Source organism: Heteronotia binoei, chromosome 2 (genome assembly GCF_032191835.1).
Source record: "Heteronotia binoei isolate CCM8104 ecotype False Entrance Well chromosome 2, APGP_CSIRO_Hbin_v1, whole genome shotgun sequence".
Classification (NCBI taxonomy): Eukaryota; Metazoa; Chordata; class Lepidosauria; order Squamata; family Gekkonidae; genus Heteronotia; species Heteronotia binoei.
The window spans coordinates 151,633,448-151,658,825 of NC_083224.1; the positions used below are offsets into that span (position 1 = coordinate 151,633,448).

The 25,378-nt window shown below is 43.1% G+C and overlaps 1 protein-coding gene across 2 annotated transcripts in view; it reads left to right on the top strand.

Annotated features, from left to right (window-relative positions):
- Nucleotides 1-25,378, top strand: part of BCAR3 (BCAR3 adaptor protein, NSP family member) — a 97,828-nt gene that overhangs the window by 52,865 nt on the left and 19,585 nt on the right. For both annotated transcript variants that reach the window (XM_060232239.1, XM_060232241.1), the window contains 3 exons: nucleotides 12,080-12,208; nucleotides 18,170-18,612; nucleotides 20,545-20,645. In XM_060232239.1, the coding sequence (XP_060088222.1) occupies nucleotides 12,080-12,208; nucleotides 18,170-18,612; nucleotides 20,545-20,645 (673 nt within the window). The remainder of the gene's footprint in view (nucleotides 1-12,079; nucleotides 12,209-18,169; nucleotides 18,613-20,544; nucleotides 20,646-25,378) is intronic.

A 25,378-nucleotide genomic window follows, 5' to 3' on the forward strand; every position in this document is an offset into this window, starting at 1 on the left:
ATTTTCTTTTTTTAATAAGACCATACTGTTAAATCTCCAAGTCCTTCTAATTTGTTCGTTTTTTATCACCAGTTCTATATTTAGTGGAGCATGATCTGAGATCCATATTGGATGGGTTGTTACTTTCCTCAACTCCCAATTATTTGATTTTTTAAGAAATATATAATCTATACAAGAAGCTGTCTTGTGTCTACTTGATAAATGTGTCGGCTTTGGAACCAAGCCTAAGGCCTCATGTGCTTCTACCAAATTCCTTTTCCACCTGGCCTCCTTCTCCTTGGTCATATCTATGTTAAAGTCTCCTGCTATAATAACTTCTCCCTCTGAGAATTTCTGAACCTTTTGCATAACTTTATTCAAAAATCTCCTCTGTCCTGTATTTGGGGCATATATATTTATAAGCGTTATTACTCTATTTTGAAACCTACCTTTGATAAACAAATATCTCCCCCTTCATCTATATATTTTAAAAAGTGTCCTGACAGTCTCATTAATGCCCAGCCCAAACCACTGGACCTAGAACCCCAACATTCTGGGAATGCATTCCTTCCACTCTGAAGGGATTTTTAGAAATTTCACCCCTAAGGGGGTGAAAAGAGGTAAAATGTATTTTAAGGGGTAAAGCTGTGCTGTGTGCCTGGCAGGCTGCTGCTTGTTTGCATACCTCTCTGATTGGTCAGCTGTGGAGCTCTATGTTTGGAGGTGAAAATCAGAGACTGCAGACAATTGAACAGCTGTCCTGACTGACTTATCAATGCCCAGCCCAAACCCTTGGACCTAGAAATCCAAAATGTGGGGAGTGCATTCCTTCCATAGTTGTCTGGCTAATGATTGGCTGGGGAGGAAATAGGGTTGCCAATTTCAGGAGATTTGAGGGGTGGAGCCTGGAGAGGTGGGGTTTGAGGATGGATGGGACCTCAGACAGGTACAATGCCATAGACTCCACTCTCCAAACCAGCCACTTCATCCTGGGAAACTGTTGTTGCCATTCTCCAGGTTTGGGCTGGGGATTACTCAGAATTACAATTGCTCTTCAGATGGCAGAGATCAGCTCCCCTGCAGAAAATGGCTGTTTTGCAGGGTGGACTCTGTCATTATACTCTGCTGACATTGCTTCCCTTCTGCTTTGGTCTATACTGTGATTTCATACCAGTCACAGACTTTCAGCTTAATCTACCTCACAGAGTTGTTGTGTAGATGAAAAGGAGGAGAGGAGAATGATGTAAGCTGCATACGAACCCCAGAGAGCACTGAGGTCAGTCGGGAAAAATCTGATGACCATCCCCGGGCCGAAGGAGATTAAACATCAGAGCACCAGAGTACGGGCATTCTCGAGTGCGGCTCCTACTCTGTGGAACCGACTCCCCGAGGAGGTGCGGGCCCTGCGGAACCTTGAGCAGTTCCGCAGGGCCTGCAAGACCGTCCTTTTTAAACTGGCACATCCGGACTGTTAGGAAGATCAAGAATTAAGGAGCCGCCAATGCGGTCTGAAGATTCACACCGCAGAATAATTATATCATTGAACTGGTTTTTAATGTTAGTAGTTTTATTGTTGATGTTTTATATTGTTGGATTTAAATGTTTTTATAATATCACTGTATGCTTTGTAATATGCTGTTAGCCGCCCTGAGCCCGCTAAGGTGGGGAGGGCGGGATAGAAATAAAATTTATTATTATATTATTATTATTATTTGGTCCTCACTGTGGAGAAAGGATATACTTTTCCTAGGTAGAGGCTGCAGAGAGGGGAGAGGATGTGGAAAGCTTAAGTCAGGTCAGTTCCCCTACAGAAAATGGCTGCCTTGGGTGGATGGAAAGGCACCAAGGTTGGGGGGAGTGAATGCCTTCGCTTGGGTGAGTGGTTGGGAAGACAGCAGGGGGGGGCAGTCACCCAGAGCCTCTTTCTAGAGCCTGTTGTATTCCCTTCACAACAGGCCTTATGCCGACTGCTGCTATATTACAAAACCAATATGAAAAACTAAACACCTTTCCTAAAACACATACAAAAAATTATATACCCAAAGTATTATAACTGGATTAAAGGTAGTTAAATAGTTAGAAATAATGGAGGAGCCCCTTCTTCTGGGGCTCATAGAATTCAAACCCCCCCCCCCCCCGGTCCAATCTTTTTTGAAAGTTGGGATTTTTTTTTAGGAGAGGAAGCAAATGCTATGCTGAAAATTTGGTGTCTCTACCTCAAAAAACACCCACCCCCCCAGTCCTAGATACCCATGGATTAATGTTCTATTATAGCCTATGGGGTCCAGTCTCCATAGGTATAATGAAGTGCCAGTGGACATTCATCCCCCCCACTTTCTGATAACCCTGAAGCGGGGGGGGGGGGGGCTTCCAAACCAGGGGATCCTCTGCCACTTACTGGAGATTGGCAACCCGATGGAAAAGGTTCCTGGGATGCTATACAAAATCAGGACTTTGCTTGGCAACTCTTCTTATCACTGACTAGTGACTTTCAGTTTCTTCTATCAAACATGTAGTGACAAAAGGAATACAGGGAATAGATGAGAATGGGTTCTCTCCCTCCCTCTCTCCGTCTCCCTCCCCCCCCCCTCTCTCTCTCTCACACACACACACACACACACACACACTCACTCACTCTCACACACACATACACACACACAAGCCTTTGGCCATAGAAGAATGTTTTCACAATCAAATGTGCTATCAAATCAATACTCACTTTCCTCTGATTTTGCTTTCTATTCTGGTCTGTGCAAAAAAAGTGTGGCCAGGTAAGACCTGTGCCAAGGAGATTCATATTTGCATCCCTTGATAGGATAAAAATTGGAGTTCTGCTGTTTAGGTCTGTTTGCTGCTTCAAACAAAACCCTGAAGGCTTAATATATTGCACACTGAGTCATAATGCTGCTCTTACATACACTGGGCCCCTTAGCACAACACATTAGCCCTTCTTCCCACAAATGTTTTGCTGCTGTTTCCACGAGCCACTGACAAAAAAGTGTGTTGACTGGGTTAGGTGCTTTGACAAATAGCACATTTTTATATAGATTAAGGTAAGTAGTCTGATGTGACTTGCTTATTCATTTAAATTGGAAACCTTCCCACTGCAGACTTGTTTGTCATAAACAAGAAAAATCCTTTGACTGGCGGCTCCTGGGGTGAATTTAAATGTCTTTTGGCAGGGCTCTGTACATAACAGCAGGAAACAATTGAAATCCTATCAGGAGGATGGAGAACATCAAGAAGATGTACAATCAGAGATGCTAATAAACTGTGTACTTCAAATCCCTTCAGGGTTTCAGGTTTCCTGGCATCAGATGGAGCCACTAAAACTGCCCCAACATTAAAAAAGAAAGAAAAAAGACAGATGACAATGAGGTAATGAGGGGAAAAAACAGGAGATTGTATGTACTGATTAAGATCTTGGACCCTCTGTAGAGTATTGTGGTAGGAGGTAGAGAGACTATATAGGAGGCAGAGAGCTATAATCTGACATAGAATTAGGCCTATTAATTTAAATGGTATAAATATGCTGAATTAGATTGGCATTTTGGCTTCAGATATTTCTTTCGCACCAAGATTATATTCTGCTTGTCTCCTATACGTTGATGAGTAGAACTGCATTTGTTTTGTTGGTGTTTCGCTAGTGCAGCAACAAAACTTGCAGCAGTACTTTGTAAGAAAGAAATCATTTGTTTTGGATTCTTCTCTCAGTCAGCTTTCATGCTTCATTTATCTCTTAGGGTTTTGTGTGTGTTTGTCAGGATCACCGTAGGTTTTTAGCAGTGTGCATTATTGAATTTGGAAACAGAGAAACTTCAGGATCTGTATTGCTTCCTGGGAGATGCAGCCTCTGAGCTGAAAGCCCTTCATATGTGCTCAGAGGCACTAATAAAAGCTGTGGCATGGTTTCAGTTGTCCTAGCTAGAGAGCAGTACAGAAACAAGTGGGAAAAGGGACTGGACTTCTGTTCTAAGTGCCAAGCAGGCTGGCGCTCTCTCTTTCCCTCCCTCCCCCCACTCTTCCCCCCAGCCCTAGGCTATGCCCTCAGGCTAAGCACTGAAGGGCTCACATCTCTGGGCATGCCCAAGCCTTAAGGACCTGTGAGCAAGAGGAGAACAAACTCAGTGAGATGTCCTTCAGCTGTTGCTAGCCAGCTAACTAGCAGGATTCTACTCCAGTTTCTCCTCTGTGACAGGAATATTATTTCATAAACAAAAGCAGTCTTTCCTTTTTGGCACTATTCCATTGTTAGAGGTAATGCCTTAATAATATGGAGATAAATTTAGTTGTTAAAGGCACACGAAGGAGAGCATGAGGGAGTGTGTAGCATATGCCACGTCTTCAGAGAGTGCTATAGAAATTGGCTCATAAGGAGAACATGCCTGGGACTGGCGTGTTTGCAGAGGAAAAAATTTAGATTGGAGGGTGAAAACTTCTTTAAGCTATTTGCAAGTGCTTTCACATCACCAAAGGCCTGGGAGTTCATCCAAGTTACTAAGAAGAACTTACACAGCCATGGGAAAAATGTTCTTGTGGTTATAGCTGCATAGTAACCCACAGATTACAATAATCGGGTCTCCAAATTTGTGTCACTTTATTTTTGCCTCTTCCTTAGCAAAGGTCTATTTAGTAACTGGCAAGCTTCCACAAATATCTAGCATCTATTTATATTGTGCTGGCTTTTAAAAATAGCTTTTCATCAGAACCTTGAATTACGGGAATGTTTTTGTAATGCTCTTTGCTTGAGATTAGAATGTTTGAGATGTTAGAATAAATCATGATGATGATTATGAAGAGAACCCCAGAATCTCTCAGTTGCCGTCAGCATTTCTTCACCCCATTCTCTGCGTTCTAATAGCCTGTGCTCCACTGAGGGGAGAGGACTGAAAGGGGGGATGCCATAGGCAAGAGCAAACGGTACCATCACAGGCTCTGTTCCCAGCTATTATTGTGAGCATCTTCAGTGGGGGAATTCCCTCTCTTGCACTGCAGATTCCCGCTTAACCCCCTATACTGTGTCTGAAGGTCCACTGATCCCCATAAACAGAATTGCAGGAGACTTAGCAGGCTGCAGCAGGAAGGAGACGTGGGAAAGTCTCACTCTGTTAGCAGATGGTTAGATACACTCCATTGTTTTAAGGCATTGGTACTATTTGTAGTGGCAGCATCCATGAGATGGGACTCATGATTCAGGTTCACTTTCCTCCACTTGGGCTATATGCTGGAGCTGGTACTCATGACTAGAATGCTTTTCCCCAAGGCATCAAGATGCTCTTCAGCTGACTTGATTGGCTTCTGTGCCTTGTGGATGGACAGGTGAGTAGTGTTTGTGCACTACTGGCAGGGCTTTTTTTTTTTTTTAGAAAAAGCCCAGTGGAACTCATTTGCATATTAGGCCATACCCCTGATGCCAAGCCAGCCAGAACTGTGTTCCTGCTAAAAAAAAGCCCTGACTGCTGGACAGATGAGTAGAGTCTGGGAATTTCAGCCTGTGAAAAGATCAGAAGGAGGTTAACCAGATTTTCCTGGATCCAGCCTGATCCACAGCACAGCAGCAGAAAGACGATCAGGAAATGGAAGGGGCTGGCTCTTCAGGAGGTGAGCTTGAGAAGACACGTGAGGGGGTAGCAAGGCAGCAAGCAGTGCATGCTTAAAAGCACCTTTAGAAGATAATAACCAATTTTTTTTCAAAAAGGGAGATCAATGCTGTTGGAATTAATTCGTGTTCCATTTTCAAAACCCTTTATGGACACCAGAAATGTGTCCATAATGCATTGGTAGAGATGTACATTTTCCAGAAATTTTGGAACCCCTCTACAGGGCTGCAACATCAGTGGCAGGGCCCCCAGCAGCTGTTGTGCCATGCCCAGTTACAGTAAAGATCCAAGAGGCTGCTCAGGTGAGTTGTCTGCCCACGTGCAGACAACTTTATTGTTTAGGTGATTTAAACCTCTCCAGTATAATTTTTAATGTTTCCAGATTTTTCTGCAAACCTGGAGAGGGGGGGAAGCATCTGTCAGCATGGCCCCAATCTGCAGATTTAGATTTAGATCTGCAGATCAGTCCACATTCAGTTTTTAGTTTATATAGATTGCTATAGACTGTCTTATATAAAAATCTCCATGCGATACATTTGAATGTATAATACCTTGTTTTAAATAATTTTTTCCATTCCAGAAGAAAAATATTTCATAGCACTTCCCCCCACACACAGAATTTTCCAAAACTCCCAAAATAATCCCTCCCCCAAAACCAGTCCATGGGACCCCCCCCCCCCAATTTTGTTTTGAGATTTCTATACATAGGAAGTAATATCTCTCAGCTCACTTTTAAAAGTGTCTGTCCTTCATCTTGAATGGAACACTTCTAGAAAAGGGTCAGATCCGATGCTTTGTTAATGGCAAAACTTTAGTATGGTTCAAAGAGCCTTACTTCAGTGGAAAATAGTATGTTCTGCCCATGGGAAACTATACCACTAATGGAACCGATTCATAGGATCCGGTGCCCTGTGTGAATGAGAGGAAAAGAGAGATTTTGAAATCTAATATAAATACTCCTTGGTGTGCCCTTTTCAGTTTATTGTTGTAGAAAATAAAATTTTGATTTAAACACTGTTTGTGTAAATGGCTTGGGGACTTACACTCCTTCTGCTCTGAAGAGTTATGTTGTGCCCACAGGCTTTCTCTGCTGCTTATGACTGGCAGATGTTTGTGACACTAGGGACTGTTTTTTACATTGGCCATTGATTTGGAAGTGTTATATTTCCTTCGTTTCTAGTTTTGTTGTGGAATTGGGAGGCTTAGCATAGTAAAGGAAGCAAATGTGTTTGGGTAGGAGCACAGTCTTTGTAGCTGATATTTGATTTTTGAAGTGAAGACTGTGGTATCAGCGGAAGAACCAGCTGTGCTTCATTAAAATGTCATTTCTACTTCTTTGTTTGAACTAAAGGAATAGAAGGGGAGGGAGCAAATATGTGGGATTATTTCAGCTCCCTGTGTCTTTAATTTAGCCCTCAACTCCTAACTCATTGATCAGGAGCAACAAAGCAGCTGATCCTTAATCAAAATTCTCAGGACCAGAAGGGCACTGACATTATGGCAAGAGATCTTCTAACAGGGCACTGACATTATGACAAGAGATATTGAGAAGATATTGAAGATATTGGATTTATATCCCGCCCTCCACTCCGAAGAGTCTCAGAGCAGCTCACAATCTCCTTTACCTTCCTCCCCCACAACAGACACCCTGTGAGGTGGGTGGGGCTGGAGAGGGCTCTCACAGCAGCTGCCCTTTCAAGGACAACCTCTGCCAGAGCTATGGCTGACCCAAGGCCATGCTAGCAGGTGCAAGTGGAGGAGTGGGGAATCAAACCCAGTTCTCCCAGATAAGAGTCCGCACACTTAACCGCTACACCAAACTGGCTCTTCTGTGGGAAGAGCCCAGCCAGATGGGAATACAGAAACAAGGGAGACTACTTGATGCCACCAGAGTGGCACTAATAAAGCTGCCTTGTCTGAATATTCAGTTCTGTGATCACACCTCTTCTTTACCAAAAATACAAGTCAAACTAGATGTACCTAAATGACATTTTCCTCCCACCAGTTTATTCATTCGAACAGTCCATGTGGGTCTCTTGATCATTATTCTGCGGCACTTCAGAGGATCTTGTGGTCCTCTAATGGTGGAGAACTCCTCCCCTTCATGATTCAAGAACAAAAGAATGTTGGAAGCCCAAATTATGTTCATATATGGCTGCTGCCCTCTACCTGTCTACCCCATACCTCCCACTGAAGTGCTTTACAGCAGTTTTGCAATGTGATATCTTAAAGGTCTGGATGTCTTCATCCCTGTTCCATATCATTGGCTGCTGCTTTGCAGGAAGCGCCAAGCACAATGACATTCCTTCACATGTCAGTTTTAATGCAGTGTTTACTTCAGAAATGGAGGAAATGAGCATTTAAATCAATGGGTAGTCTCATCCTATGTTTCTTATAAGGCAGGGGTGGCCAGCGGTAGCTCTCCAGATTTTTTTTGCCTACAACTCCCATCAGCCCCTGGTTGGGGCTGATGGGAGTTGTAGGCAAAAAACATCTGGAGAGCTACCGTTGGCCACCCCTGTTATAAGGGAGGGCCCAGAGGCTGAAAGGGGAATTACATGGATGCCAGTAGGAACAAATTCTTAAAAGGGTACTGCTCAAAATAAACTATTTCCCTCTAACACAGGGGTGTCAGACTCATTTGTTATAGGGGCCGGATCTGACATAAATGAGACTTTGTTGGGCCAGGCCATGTGTGTCATAAATTGTAATGCCAGGAAACAGACACAAACTTTATAAAGGACACAGAGGTGCTTACTTTCTTTTTTAAAAAAAGGTACTTTCTTTGTATCTCTCTTGTGGGATCAAGGGAACTGGGCAAAGAAAGCTCCAGCTCTTCCCTCCCTCCCCAGGAGACGAGGGGGAGGAGCCTCAGCCAGTAGAAAGAAGAGATCCTTGGCTCAGTTGCTCTGTTGTGTGATTGAGAGAGCCTGGCAAAGCAAACTCTCCCTCCCTGCTTCTTCCCCAAGGGAGGACCCTCAACCAATGGAGAAAATAGAGGCTTTGCTGTGTAGTTCCTGTGAGATTGAACAGGCCTGGCAAAGCAAGCTATGATGCAGAAGGAAGCAGACTAGCTTGAGTTCCTGATAGGAGCCCTTTGTGGGCCTCATTAGGCCCCCAGGCTGCATGTTTGACATCCCTGCTCTAAACAAGCCTTGTGGTCACAATGGTGACTAACATACAGGTTTGCCCTACCTTGGATGCTTTTGGGAAATGGTTTCCCCCCACTTCTCAGCAGCATGTGCACTTTCCATTTCCCCCACGCTTTCTTTACTGCAATCTTTCCCAAACCTATTTTACTGTGATATGAATATGGGAATGTGGATGGGAAAGTGTTCCCCAGTTCAACCTAGGTTAGTGCCATTTTCCCTATAACAGTCCCTGCAGTGAATGACCACTTCCCTGCCTGCCACCAAAAGGCTTTATTTCCTCCAGAAAACAAATTGGCAGTTAACATATCAATGTAACACGACAGTCTGTCTATCAGGCTCTATTAAGCGTTCAGCTTTCATTTTAAATCCCCTTTCATTGCAGAGACATGCCTTTCCACTTATATCTCAACAATGACATGTCTAGATGAGGGGTGTCGAACTCATTTGTTATGAGGGCCGGATTTGACATAAATGAGACCTTGTCAGTCTGGGCCATGTGTGTCATAAAATGTAATGCCAGATAGTGAATATATAAATTGTATAAAGGGGGCCAGACAAACAATTTTTTTTCTTACTTGAAACATTAGCACTCTTGCAGTATTTTGTTTTACAGTCTGGTGTCATGTCTTGCTATGAATTATTGCATCAAAAACTGCAGACAATGTCTGTGCTGTACCAATCTTGAATATGCTGGTCAAGTGTTTGTTCAAGTGTGCACATCTATAACATCCCCATATGTTCCCCAGAGAGCACTGAGATCTAGTTCTCAAAAACCTTTTAAAAATCCCTGGGCCAAGAGAGGCTCGATTGAAGACAACGAGGGAGCAAGCCTTTTCAGCAATGGCCCCCCGATGGTGGAATCAACTTCCAGAGGTGGTGCGAGCCCTGCGGGACTTGAATCAGTTCCGCAGGGCTTGCAAAACCATCCTCTTTCAGCTTGCTTTTAAGACAGAACCCAGCTAAACTGAACTGACCTGTAGCCATCCAGCCATCTTATATACGATTGTGAACTGTAGCACCTTAACTCAATTTTAACTTATAATAGCTATTTATCTATTTTAACTAACCTATGTAATCTAATTGTATTTTAACTTGTTTTGTCTTGATTGTATTTTATCCAAATCATGGTTGTCGCATGTCTGTGAGCCGCCCTGAGCCCGCCTTGGCGGGGGAGGGCGGGATACAAAAATAAATTTACTTTACTTACTTACTTTACTATAAGTTGCAAACCTACTTTTGATTTATTGACATTCATTACAAAGATCTCATAGTCAATGCTTTGAGCCTCAGACCCAAAGGAAAACATGAAGCGGCTGGGCATTGTGAGCTTTTGTACATAAGTTGCTTCATGTGCTGGTTAAAATTATGTGAAGGTACCATGGCACAGACTGAGGGCTATGTGCTTGTCTGTAAAACTATAGTCTTCTCCAGAAAAATAACTACAACTCCTATGTGGCAGTACAAGAACAGAGACAGCCATGTGCAATGATTACTGTCAGCCTACTATCTGGGAAGTCTAAATTCAAGATCCCCAATCAAAGGAAAATGTGAAAGAAAAATCAATGGAAATTTCCTGGGTAAACCTGGGCTAGACACACATACACTCAGCCTAATGCTAGCTTGTTATTTCTCTTCTAAATAGTTCACCTACTTTCCTATTGAGAAAGACTGGAGGACATGAATACAATGAAAAAGATTATGGGAACCCAGCTGCACCCATAACAAGTCCAACAAATCTCCCTCCCTCCCTCTCTCTCTGTAGCAAGGCAAAAAGCTCATACTTTCAATAAAACCTCAGTAATCTTAAAAGTGCTCTTTGTATTTCTCCCGATGGTGAGGACTGGGCAAAGGTAGCTCTGTCTCTTTCCTTCCTTCCCCCAGGGCACAAGGAGAGGGAGGAGCCACAGCCAGGAAGGAAGAGGGGCTGGCTCAGTAGCTCTGCAGGGTGATTAATTGAGTCTGGCAAACTTAATCACCCAGCAGAACTATAGAGCTAGGTTCTTTCATTGGCTGAGGTTCCTCCTCTTTCCTCCTCCCTTTGGGAAAAGGGAGGGGGGAGAGAAGAAGCCATGAAAGACTGCTTTGGTGGCTGACTGATCGCTGGAGAGAAACACAAAATGGCGACCGGACAGCAGGCAAAGGAGAATGAAGCAGACCACAGCCAGTTGCTGGAGGGCCTGATTGGAGCCCTCTGTGGGGCCGCATGTTTGACACCCATGGTCTAGACTCCAGATGCTTTTTTTTTTTTTTTAATGAAAGCTCAGAATTCAGTGAACCCAATAGATTGTTATAATGCTGTAATGGATTGCTAATTGAACAAAAAAACACAAAGACTGCCATGGTGGTGTGAGGAAACAGCATGTCCACTATGTGGGACTAGGACAGAAAAAATGCAGGGAAACCTGCCATACAGAAATCTCATAGGCACTGCACTGTATTTGGAGCTGCTGTAGCAGCAGCAGAGAAACCACACCAGCCCATTCCTTTATGGAAAATACAAATGAGTAAGGCAATAGTATGAACTTTCCCCTAATTGTTTCAATGTATCTGAGGAGTACTGCTTCTAATTATTATAAATGCAAATCCAGGGTGCAATAATTGTTCCATATTAACTAATCCAGAATACCATAAGGGCAAAATGCACTTCAAATTAAAGAGTAACTGCATGAAGCTTTTATTCCCTTTTTGATAGCAGAAGCAGAAATGAGAAAACTCAGCTTCTGACTGTAATAGTCATCTAAGTGACCTTTAAAATAAAGCTTGACGTTTCCAACTACGCAGCAGCATGTTCTTCCATTACGTATCCTGGGAGCCAGAGTGGGGGGGGGAGGGGAATCCGATATAGCGATATTGCTGATACAGAGACAATTGCAGGAAGACTTCACAAAGGACAAGTGTAATGGAGGTGCTCTTTGAAGACCCACATGATGAAGCCTGTAGGGTTTGGTTTGGCAATAATGGTCAGGCATAACACCTGACCTGTGTAAAAGCCTCTGCAATTTGGGCTGGAGTTTTTTCAACTGAGGTTCTTGCTCTTTCTTTCTGTGTAATGATACATTCCTCCTGTGAAGGTACAGAAATGACTCAGCAGGCACGCTGGTTATTATCTCAAGCATCCAGGTGGGACATTTACAATACACCTTGCACCATGTAATCATTACCTAGCTTCTCACCTGGCAGTAGTTTTCTCAAATGCTGCTTATGGATCAAAGGCTTGTAAAATGTGGTGTGCCAGTGCCATTGGCTGTCAAAGACCTCATGACCTACAGGGGAAAATGAAAGTTTAGAGCGAAGGGTAGGGTGTTTCTTGTCAGACCAGGCACAATCAAGCCTCTTTCTCTGTTGCAGTTTTCAAAGGAGAAGCATATAATGGACAGTGCCCCGAAAAAGCTGAAGAAAGAACTGGAAGAGGAGCTGCAGCTGAGCAGTGAAGAGTTGTGCAGCCACGCCTGGTACCACGGACGGATTCCACGGCAGGTGCGTCCCATCTTGGTTTCCTGTTCAGTCAAGGTTCTGAAGACAGACACAATCCTTCCTACCAGAGGCACCATTCTTCCTTATATCAGTTGCTGGGGAACATGGGTGAGAGGATGCTGTTGCCGTCCTCTTGTTCATGGACTTCCTAGAGGCAGCTGGCCAGCCCTGTGTGAATAGAATGCTGGATTTGATGGGCACTCGGTCTGATCTAGCATGGCTCCTCCTCTTAAGTTCTTAAGACAGCTACCTGGAAGGATTGTGTAGATCTATCTCCCTCCCCTCCCTCTCTCCCCCCCACCTCTCTCTCTCTCTCTCTCTCTCTCTCTCTCTCACACACACACACACACACACACACACACACACACACAAAGAGAGAGAGAGCGTTCCATCTCCAATTCACCTGTTTCCTTTCTTAGTAAATAGGACCAAATCTGTCAAGAATGTGTACATTGTACAATTATTGAAGAAAATTTTAAAAACACACATAGAGAGCAATCCCAGGCTACCCTTACAATTGTACGCAAGTGTGTTTAATGGGGCTTATTCCCAGGAAAGTGGGTTTTTAAAACAAATATTGCCCTGGTTGTGTGTCAGTCTGTAAGGAGGAAGTGTTTATGTATATGATATATAAAGAAATATAGAGAAACAAGAAAGGGCATGTGAGTGCCAATACAGATACAGACTGGGCCCAGATATTCCCTATTTAATGCTGTCACAAATGGTACAGAGGGTGTGTACAAGATGCTTGTATCTCATTCCCTCTCATTATCCTCCCAGCCTGTTGATGAAACAGTAAAGAGAGAATGTAATCTTCGAAAAGCATGCCAGAATCCTTGGACAGGAGCCTGCCTGCTCTAACCCACTCTAGCCTTCCATACATGGCATAATTCTTTCCTGAACCTAGCTAATGGTGCAGGCAATTAAGGGTGCTAAAATAACCCTTCCTGTGCCATGCCTTGAATATACATCTCTGTGTATACTTTACAGGATGTGTGATCAGTTGGTTTGCTACATGAATGCAGAGCCTGCTGCCTGGCAAAGAATTTGATATTCCATTCTGAGAAACACAGCTTTCTATTTAAAAACAAATATTTTTAGCTTGTCATAGCCTGACCATTTTGCCCTTCCCACTATTGCTTTCTGTCACTCTCTTTCTTGAAAAATAAAGTTCCAACTTATTTGGAAACCTAAAGCATGAAATACATTTAATCTATGAAATTTAGTCTGACTGCAGGATCCAGTAGCAGGATGTTTAGATCAACGACATATGCACCTTTTGCTGTGGAATTGGATTGATCCAGACTTTGGAAGATTGTATTCAGCCATTCTGAAGTGAGTGGACCTGGTGCAGTGAGGAACATCAGTTAGTTTGGAATTTGGAGACTGGCCGTGCCATCTAAGCAGAGGTGCACACTTCTAAATCCAGTCTAGATTTCAGTGGGCATACACTGGAGTAACTCTGCTGAAAGTAGGAAGCATTCAGCAATATTTGTGTCTGCTCTCAACAGCTGTCAGAAAGTTGCCACAATTATTTTAATGTAATGCAATTCTGAAGCATGAGCTAGGAATAAAAATACAGATCTGACATATGAGTATCTCTGTGGGTGACAGTCCTGAAAACAATTCAGAAAAAGCAGAACCTGGAAGCCATGAAATACAGTATTACAGAATTTTAAGAAATTTTACCAGAGAAATGAAATAAAAACCAGGATGTTAAACCATTGAAAGCATTTATATATCTGTCCCCGCAACTAGAATGCTGGTTTCTAGGGCAGCTAGCATCCTACCAAAACACTTTTACATTGTAGTGATGAAATGTTAATCAGAATTTTTTTAAAAAATCAGAAAAAGATAAAATCACAAAATTTCCATATTAAGAAAATTTTGAAACCAGCAGTGTAAATAGCATAACATTAAAACAAACAGAGTTAAAATTGAATAGCCTCTATAATGCAGCAGGGGAAGAGAAAAAGACTTTTAAAAATCTCACCTACAAGTGTGGGAGAATTTAAAAAGTATCTGTTCACCTGATGTTTGAAAGACAGCAGATCTGGCACCAGGCAGTCATCCAAGGGGAAGGCATTCCAAAGATGGAGGCATCACAAGGGAAGAGCCCCTGGTCCTGTGCACTGCCCGTCTTACCTCTGAGAAAGGAGAAACATACAGAACCAGTCTCTGCTTGAGATATCCTGGTCCCAAGCCATTTAGGCGTCAAAGATAGTAACTAGCACAGTTTAATTGGGCTGAGAAGTGAATAGAAAGCTGATGAAGCTGTTCTAATGAGCCTAAAGAAGATGAAGAAGATATTGGATTTATATCCCGCCCTCCACTCCGAAGAGTCTCAGAGCAGCTCACAATCTTCTTTACCTTCCTCCCCCACAACAGACACCCTGTGAGGTGGGTGGGGCTGGAGAGGGCTCTCACAGCAGCTGCCCTTTCAAGGACAACCTCTGCCAGAGCTATGGCTGACCCAAGGCCATGCTAGCAGGTGCAAGTGGAGGAGTGGGGAATCAAACCCGGTTCTCCCAGATAAGAGTCCACACACTTAACCACTACACCAAACTGGCTCTCCACACTGAGGACACACTGAGGTCTGGTTCTACATCAGTTGATGCTTCTGAACCATCTTCAAAGGCAATCCCCATATAAAGGACATTACATTTTTGTAGTGAGAGAGCCACCCATAATCCTTAGTCCAACCTTGATTTGATTAGGACATGGATAATCTTGGCTAATGTAAACCTCTCCAGGAAGGTTTGAAGCGGGCAAACAAACTAAAATTGATCAAAAGTTGTGTGGACCACAGAGAAAATTGGTGTCGTCATCTGAACATTTGGGAGAGATGAGCATCCCCGAGTAAGATTGCCAACTGGACAGGGGGGGGAATGACTCATCCCTTTAACAGAGGTTTAATTAATGGAAATAGGCAGACAAAGATTTTTTGTGGCAGGAAGTTAAGTAACCTCACCTGATAATTTGCTTGCAGATCAAACTGATACTAAAGGGACAGCTAAAAGCTGGAATCTTAGTCCTGAGGCTATGAGGTTGTTTCTTCAGAGGACATGCATCCTCATCCAGAATGGACTTGACACCTCAACCTAGGGTTTATCTCACTGACCAACATGTCTGTCTTATTTGGCTTTGGCTTCAGTTGACAGCCCGTTCTCTCTTCCAGGCATTGGTCCTGAGTGTCCACCAGCTCACCCGATGTAGATGAAAAGGAAAAACAGCTGGACCTCATCAGCATACTTAGGAAGTTTCCTAATTGACCACTTTGAAAAAGAAATGGATTCCCCTCACACCCACACACCCCATTGCTTTATCTAAAAACCAGGATTTTTTTTTGAGCAGGAATGCAGTTCTGGTTGGCTTGGCATCAGTGGGTGTGTCCTAATATGCAAATGAGTTCCTTCTGGGCTTTTCTCACAAAAAAGCCCTGTGTGAAACAATGGTGATATCAGGGTGTGTGGCCTAAAATGCAAATGAGTTCCTGCTGGGCTTTTTCTACCAAAAAAGCCCTGCTAAAAGCTGATACTAGCATGATGGGAAGTCTTGCTTCCCACAAAGCATTGCTGTAAATTGCTTAGGGATATGCTGTACAGCTCTGCATTCTCATTCACATAAAGATGCTAATTATTTCCTTTTATAGACTTGTGTTTTCACCCAAAAGTAAATGCCAAAAAAGAGGATCTGTGTTAGTTTTACAGCAGCAAAACGAGGAAGATTGCTGCACGGAGCCTTGGAGATTAACTGTTTTACATTGAAAGAAAGTTCTTTCAGGCTACGTAATTAGTTGCATTAGAGGGACTGAAAAAGCATCCGACATTTGTGTGTGCCCTGAAAACAAAGTGAACCAGGGGAATATATTGTAAGACTAGCATATTGCTCTTTGCTTACTGAAGCACTGCACATTGAAGTACAGGACATATCCAAATGGCAATTAACTTTTTGTAGTGAGAGAGCCACCCATAATCCTTAGGCAGGCTTTCTGGAAGATTATCATCAAGGAAAGAAAAATTGTGGCTTCCAGCCAACCCAGGGGCCTATGTGCTCTCTAATTCATAGCACTGTTCCCTGCATAGAACTGGATGGGAAACCTTGTGCTGATGTGGATAAGGGTCAGCCAGTTGCTCATCAAAACTCTTTCCCTGAGGAATTGCTGGATTTAAGACAATGGACGTTTTTACTTTAGAGTTACAATAATTCAAATGATCTCCTTCCTTCTTTTGGTTAGGCTATTTTATGGATTCTGCCTCTATTCCTAATCCACTCAGAGTTTGTGCTGACTGGGTAATCTTGATGGTTCTTATAAGATGCAATTATATCACAGAATGTTTTTGAGAAAGTTATTGTTAGCCACTCAGATTTCAATTTCCAAGAAAGACAAACTAAATACAGTTCAAGATGAGGGAGAACATTATTTATTTAAACATTTATTTCGTCTTTGTGGTTTCTGTGACATCCCATTGCGCATGCTCAGGCCTTAAAACATTATAGAGCTTTTGAGTCTAAGACATTGCTCTCCCCACTCCCATCTGGAGCCTTGGTTTCCTGCCTAAATGTGCACGTGACTAGGAAGAGGGGACGATCTTCCCTCAGTTTTCTCTTCCCAGCCCTGAGGAGAGGATTGTTTGTCTCAAGCTGTCACTTTGTTTCTTTCTCTTTGATTTTTGGTGGTCCTTCTTCTCAGCTGTCAGATGAAAATGGCCCTGTTTAAAAAATGTGTAGATTGCAGCACTAAAAGGACCACTGACCAACTTAAGAAATTAATAGAAATTGAATTGGCCCACTGATGACACTGTGAACCGCCATAAGAAGTTGTGAATAGCACCATAATGTTGTATTTATGGTTTTTGGCTTTGTATTGTTTTAGTGATTTTAATATGTAATTTTCTTCTTGTTGTTAGCCACCCTGAGTCTGTTCACAGAGAGGGCGGATATAAATTTAAATAAAATAAAATAAAAATAAATAGTTGCACTTTCCTGTAACTGATGTTCATCGTGTGGTCTTCTGTGGAGGCATACATCCCTCCCTTCCTTCTCTGAGGTGGGCTGCTTGGTGGTGCAAGAAAAACTAAGGGAAGGTTGCCTCCCCTCCATGTGCTTGTTTAGGTGGGAAACGCAGGCTCCAGATAGGAGGGGGGAGAGTGATTTCTTAAATTAGAAAGCTCTAGAATCTTGTAAGTCTTCTCTGCAGCACGCCTGTATGCGCACAGTACCATATGTGCCTGCACAGAAGACCACTCAACAAACATCTGTTACAGGTAAGTGCAGCTATGTTATCCCACTTTTCTCCCCAAGGGAACACAAAGATGCTTGCACTAGCAAGGAGAAAAATTTTGCCCTCAAATAAATCAATCAACTATGATTCAAGTCTAGTAAATTAGTGAAACAAACACTGAGATAAGCTTGGGGAGGGAGAAGGGAGAGTGATCTGTAGCCCAGTTCTATACATGCATCAGAGCCAGTGTGGTGTAATGGTCGAAGTGGTTAAAGTCCCAGGATCTGGGAAAGAACCTCACTGTGCCATGAAAGACTTCTGGGTGACCTTGGGCCAGTCATGTACTCTCAGCCTAACCTACTTCACAGGGTTATGATGAAGACAAAACGGAACTTCTTTGGGTCCACATTGTAGAGGAGGATGGGGTATAAATGAAGTAAATAAAGTAAATCACTAAGAATCTTCCTTCCAAGTAAATGTGCATAGAATTGTAGCTGTAGCCAGTTTTGCTGAATTTTGGTCCAAATGTTCCAGAGAATATCTTTAATGTGCTTTTGTATTTCAATTGTATGATCTTTTTTGGTAGGAGATGTGCATTTTTAACTTTAATAAATAAATGAGTGATAATAAAAATAATTTGTGGTGAAGCTTTCAGTAAAATAAAGGAGAAAAAATCAGCATGAAAGTCTAGTATGGATTAATGTTTTGATTCAAAGTGCATTTGGTTCTCTCTTTTACAGTTGGCTGAAAGCCTCATTCAGAGAGATGGAGATTTCTTAATTCGGGACTCCCTCTCCAGTCCTGGGAACTTTGTCCTTACCTGCCAGTGGAAAAACATCTCTCAGCATTTCAAGATCAATAAAACCATCCTGAGACTCAATGAAGCTTATTGCCGTGTTCAGTACCAGCTTGAAGATGAAAGTTTTGACAGCATCCCTGGCCTGGTGCGGTGTTATGTGGGAAACCGCCGGCCAATATCAAAGCAGAGTGGAGCAATTATATTTCAGCCCATCAACAGGACTGTTCCACTGAGGTATCTGGAGGAAAAATATGGTGTATCTCCAGTGCGGCAAAGAGAGAGCAGCACTCTTGAAGGAAAAGTGGAACTCCCCAAGAGACTCAGCCTTAATATGTGCAACCGACAAGCACAGGAACAGAATTCCATCCGAGGAAATCTTTTAAGGTATAGCCAGCATTTTATTTATTTATTTGGCGTCTAGTCCTCCCTCCCCTACAAGCAGGCTCAGGGCAGGTTACAACAGCAATAAAAAACACAATTTAACATTTAAAATATAACAGTTATTAAAACCCAGATGCTATAAAACAATATCAACAGTAATAACTGATGGCACCATTCAGTCAGCCCAGCTCCATCTGCTCCTGCATAGGTTCCCCATATGCTTGCAGGTGGATGACAACTGATGCTGGGAGGAACAGGCAGATAAAAGACAATGCAAATGACAACCATGCAGGGGAGGCCAATGTAAATAACCCTCTGCCTGGCAGAACGTCTCTATTTTGCAGGCCCTGCAGAACGGCATTAAGTTCAGCAGGGCCTGGATCTCAGTCGGGAGAGTGTTCCCATAGGCCAGCATGTTGCATAAAATACTTGATTATGCCTCGACTATGGTTGATTTCCATGAAGTATTATTTTAAGACACTATTTTAAGTAAAATGGCACAGTTGAATAAGTAGATAAACTAACTAAAGCTTTAATTGATCAATTAATAGGTTAGTTAGTGAGGGCTCATTTTAATCTATAATTAATCTGGAAGGGGAGAGAAGGCAGTATGGTATGGACTCATGAGATTTTGGTAGTTAAGGAGGGTCAGTACTGAGATGGGAGACCACCAAGAAAGACTCTGAAGAGGAAGGATATGGCAAAACTGTCTCTGCTTCTCACTTGCCTTGAAAGCCCCATGCTTTGGTTAGGATAACTTGGTTGCAGCGTGGTGGCATGTTCATACGTTGTGTATGTTCTGTGAGCACAAGTTTATTTTATACACTGGTAGAGAACAGAAAATGCAATATTGGAAGATGGCATTTCTTTTAGTTTTTTTCATAAGAGCTGCCTTATTCTGAATCTGACCCCTGCCCCATCACCTCAATAGTGGCTACTCTTCTCTAGAATCTCAGGTAGAACAGGGTCTTCCCTGATACCTCCTACCTGAGGCCCTTTAACTTGGAATGCCAAGAACTGAACTAGGGATCTTCTGCATGTCAGGCATATGTCCTTTCATTGAGCTGCATCCACCTCCCCTTTGAAAGAGCAATGCTAATTATAAACCAGTGTTTTCCAAACTGCAACAGCTGAGATCTGCTTCTGTATGAAAATCAGAGGCATCATTCACTCCTAGGTGTAAGAATGAGCTTTCCTGAGAAAAGCCCACCTCTCTGTGTTTGTGGAAGAATTACTAACCCCAGCATTCCTCTGAAGGCAGACAGTGCAGTGTCTCTGCACTAGGAGTGATTTATCTAGTCACACCCAATGCTAATTATTTTCCCTTTTGCATTGGTGCTTTAAGGCCACAAACCCCTGTAATTTAGTCTCCCAGTACATAATTTGGGAACTCCTGGCATAAATGCTGGTGATTTTGTGTGTGCGAAAATTACATCTTACACCAGTAAGCCTTCAGAGAAAATGACACCTCTCCCCCCCCCCAATCACATATTCCTGAGGGAAGCAGAGATATTAGGGTTGATGGTCTGTGGACAAACCAACTGTCAAATGGGATTGGCATTCTGAGAGATCAGTCTGTGCCAGAGCAAAGAACTGCTCAGAATGAAGAGCCAGGCCTCATAGTCCCTTGTGTCCATTGATGCCTGCTCTGCTGGTGGGGGCAACTCTACCTTTGGCCATCTGTCATAGAGCCGCTGCAACAAAGCAGAGAAGATGCCAGGAACTCCTCTTTTGGGCAAACTAACACTCTTGGCAAGTGAACAAGTGATGTGGCATCCACTGGTCATGTGTTCTGGTTGAGACTGGTGGTGACTCGTGAAAGGTCCTTTTCTCTCTAACATTTAGGTAGAACACAGTGGTCAGAGGAGACAGCGTGGTGTCTGAAACTGATCTCAAACAATGAAATTCATAGTACCATTTCCCCCCTTTTTTCAGGAACAAGGAGAAGAGTGGTAGCCATCCAGCATGCTTGGACCATGTGCAAGAGAAAAGATTCCCTCTAAAGGCCCACCAGTCAGAAAGCTATCTGCCAATAGGTACGTCTGACCAATGCACTGGGTTTGGAGGGAGGTAGCATTAATTTTAAAGATTTCCTTAAAGATATTGTGTACATTTCAACCTCGTTATAATGGATAATGGACTCAATGGTGCTTCTTTAGTTCTGAGAGAAGGGCTGTCCTTCATGTTGCTATCCACGACCTAAGCATCCTTTGAATCTCACTGACTTCAGAGGATTTAGAAAGGACTCACTTTGCATAGGATGGCACTGCTACTTGTTTGTGCCACTAAAATGAACTGATGTGGCTTGGGTAACATCAGTGGCTAAAAATGTGAGCTGTGAATCACAAAGTCTTGAGTTCAAATGTAATTAATTTAATTTTAAAATCAGATTTCTAAACTGCCCTCCCCTGTAGGACAGGGCTGAGGGCGGTGTACATCAATAAAGAAAATTCACATAATAATTCAGTTAAAATAATAAAATTCACAGTTTACATGAATAAGATACACCTCAGCCACTAAGAAGCCTGACTTATGGGACAGTTGTAATATATGGTGATCAAGAGTGCAGGTGAAGACTGACTCTTCTAAGTGCTGTGAAAACAATAATTAGTATCATAACTGCTGTTAGTATATGAGAGGCAGCATGGTGTAGTGGCTGGAGTGTCATATCAGGATCTGGGAGACCCAGTTCAAATCCTCTCTTTGCCAGAGACGCTCACAGGGTGAAGGGTAGTCACACATTGTCAGCCTAACCTACCTCACAAGGTTGGTGATGTGGGGATAAAATGGAGGAGAATGATGTTGTAAGAAAAACTGGGGAATAAATAAGTGATTGATACGAAACTACGGCTATATGTCCCTTGTCCCAACTATTGCTGTCATTCTGGGAGCCAAAGAATAGATACAAATGGAGGCAGGAAAGGCAGCATTACTAACATGCCACTGACTGTGGGGGCTTGGTTATATGCTGAGATAGAAGAAGGAGCATGGAAAAAGCATGAAAGGCAAATCATATGGCTATAGACTCAGAACTGAGTTTCCTGAGAATCATTTCATTTCTTAAAAAGAAAGCTGCTACATATCCGAAGTATGCTGGAAAATGTATCGGTGGAAGCTTCGGAAGCCAGAATGGGGATGTTTCATAGTTCAAAATAGTTTCATCTTTCTAAGTCCATTGACTCTGCTAAGGATTGCACTATAAGGCAGCTTTAGTACCTTCAATAGCTTTGTCATTCCTCCTCATGACTAGCAAGGCCAGAAGACATCAATAACAATTTTAACAGTTTCAAAGCCAGAAGAACTTTGCCACAATAAATTACTCACAAAATTGTGCATAACAGCTTGGATTCTAAGCAGTACGAGTGGCATCATGGTAGAAGAAGGCAGCTTCCTCACTCCACTGCAACTTTCTATCTCCTCCCCTTAAAACTGAGCTTCTGCAGGTCAGTGGACCCCCCTCCTCTCCAGGATCAACATGGGGGGGGGGCAATGTGGGGGTCTACGGCAAGAGTGGAATTGGTTAACATTATCGTTCTCTCCCTCAGAAATGGAAATGTCATTTCATTGGTGGAACTCTTATTATGTCCTGTTACAGCAATGGAGCAGTGATTTAGGCTCTCAGCCGATAAAGCCTGCAGAATAAGAGAAAGCAGGCACATCATTCTTGATTTGTACATACCTTAGTATGTAGGATTTCCTATGGTGCAGAGCTTTGTCTTCTAGATGAAGAATATTATTATTATTATTTATTAATTTATATCCCGCCCTTCCCAACAAGTGGCTCAGGGCGGCTCACAGTATAAGATTCCACATAATAACATTTAAACATAGAACAGGTAAAATTAATTAATACATTTAAATTTATAAAATATTTAAAATTATAAAACATTTAAAACATTAGGGACAGCAACCTCTAATATAACTACATTTAGATTTCTTGTACCAGCTAGTCATAGGCCAGCCGGAAGAGGGTTGTCTTACAGGCCCTGCGGAACTGGGCAAGGTCCCGCAGGGCCCTCACCTCCTTCGGCAACTGGTTCCACCAGGAGGGGGCCGCCACAGAAAAGGCCCGGTCCCTGGTGGATTTTAAGTGGGCTTCTTTTGGCCCGGGGATAACTAGGAGATTTCGAGTTCCCGATCTCAGTACTCTCAGTACTCAGTACTTTTAATTGTTTTAGCATGAGCTGCACCCAACCCTGAATGTTACCAGCAATATTAGCTTGGGGCAGTGATGCTCTGTATTCTTGGTGCTTAATGGGAGGGGGGCAATAGTGGGAGGGCTTCTAGTGTCCTGGCCCCACTGATGGGACATCCTGATGGCACCTGGTATTTTGGCCACTGTGTGACACAGGGTGTTGGACTGGATGGGCCATTGGCCTGATCCAACATGCCTACTCTTATGTATGGTACTGAGGGGGTCAGTGGCACTGTTTGCTGTTTGGAAGTATGATCCACACTGCCTGAATCAGCTTCACAGTGGAGGAGGAATGAAAAAACGGAGGAGTGAAGGATCTCTTTTGGTCCCTTGCATGTTCCCCCTCTTTCTTTTCCATCATCCAAACAATTAACAAGCCAAAAATAGAAAGTGGAGGGTGGTGGCTGGAGTAGAAGAGGGACATTGCTGGCTCTTGCATCTCCTTCAAAGCAGCTCTTGGGAAAATAATTAGGCAGTTAGGATCTGATGTATATGTGCCTTAAAGGCCTTGGTAGGTAGTTCCCTGTAATTCTAAAATCAAATGCCTTTGAGCCATGAGCAGTGACCTTGATGTTCATTCTTTCCATATTTTCTTGCACGCTCAGGCTCCCTTTCAAGAACATTTTCTTTCCTTGCAAAATGTGGTGCTGTTTCCAGTGAGTCACAAGCCCTTATTTCTGCTGCTACCCATCAGATCTGGTTACAAACCCATTCCCAGCCGTGGAGATTTTCTCTCTCTGACGGTACAGCATATATATGTTTTCAGGGGATTTATCATAGTCACCCAAGTATGACATGACAATGCAGCTGTTTTGCATATCTGGGATTTTGGGGGAAGGATTGGCAGAGTTGTTGGTAAATGATGCATCTTAAATCCTACAGAGTGTGTGGTACCGGGAAGAACTCAAATGACCTGAAACATTTTTACCCCCAGGAAACAGTGACAATCATGGGAAGAAGTGCATGGCCTGAGGGTGGTTTGCAACACTGGCGCAAACATTGTGTTCGGCTATGGAAGGTTCTGTAAGGGAAGCCATCTGGGGCATGATCTTCCCTCCCTGTACAAGACCCCAGCTACACGTGTTGGAATCCCTGTAGGACTCAATGGAGTCTGTTTATTCCCTTGCTCCACCTTGGAATATCCAGAAGTAGCACACCAGGACATTAGGTTGTGTGTGTCTCCTGTATCCTTATTGAGCCCTCCTTCACGCTGAGCTGTTCAAGTTACTCCAGGTCTAAATCTTCAGCCAGTGTGCAGTGCACAGAAGGGACAGGGCTGGAGAGAGATTTAGGAGAAGCACATAAACTTCCTAATCCTTGCAGAGGAAGAGAGGTTTATTGCATATAGCCTAAGGGCAATACAATAAGAATAACATTAGTGGAATAAAAATCAGAGGGGAAAAATGTGAATCAGGAATATAAAAAACAAGAATTAACAGAGATGACAATTAAAATAAAATGAGATTAAAATACAGTTGAAAATCCTGGCTTAGAAACATGAACATGTAAAATGTACTATGATGGGTCAGACAACCTTGACTCTACTCCAGATTTCCATGACAGGCTGTGTGTACAAAAATACTAGGTAAGTGATTTAATAATAATAATAATAAATTTATTTTTATATCCCGCCCTCCCCCACCAAAGGCAGGCTCAGGGCGGCTAACACGATATGGTATGCACCATGATTACGGTAAAATACAATCATTACTACAAAACAGTTAAACAATTAAAATAGATAAAATTACATTCATAAATTAAGTTAAAATTAGATAAACAGTTAAACCATTGTAAGTTATAGATTTCGGTGCTACAGCTCAAACTATGTATAGGATGGCTAGATGTCGTTTCCCGGGTTTCATCTTAATGCGAGCTGAAAGAGGGCAGTTTTGCAAGCCCTGCGAAACTGATTTAGGTCTCGCAGGGCTCGCACGTCTTCTGGTAGTTGATTCCACCATTGGGGAGCCATTATTGAGAAGGCTTGCTCCCTCGTTGTTTTCAATCTAACCTCCCTTGGTCCAGGGACTTTTAAAAGATTTTGAGAACTAGATCTCAGTGCTCTCTGAGGAACATATGGGGAGAGGCGGTCCCTAAGGTAGGCAGGTCCTCGGCCATATAGGGCTTTAAAGGTAATAACCAGCACCTTATAGCGAACTCGGTACACAATTGGCAGCCAGTGCAGGTCCCGCAGCCTAGGCTGCACATGTTCCCACCGAGGTAGTCCCACTAACAGCCTGGCTGCCGCATTCTGCACTAGCTGCAGTTTCCGTGTTTGGTATAAGGGCAGCCCCATGTAGAGGGCATTACAGTAGTCTAGCCTCGAGGTGACAGTTGCATGGATCACAGTTGCCAGGTCTCTACGTTCCAGGAAGGGGGCCAACTGCCTCGCCCTCCTAAGATGGAAGAAGGCGGATTTAGCAGTGGCAGCTATCTGGGCCTCCATTGTCAAGGAAGGCTCCAGGCTCCAGATGATTTACAGCTCTACATCATCAAAAGAAAACCAGTTTTCTCCACCACTGGGCGTTGGCCAGTGCCCCAGACTGGAGAACATGGGGAGCCCTCTCTATGCTCTGC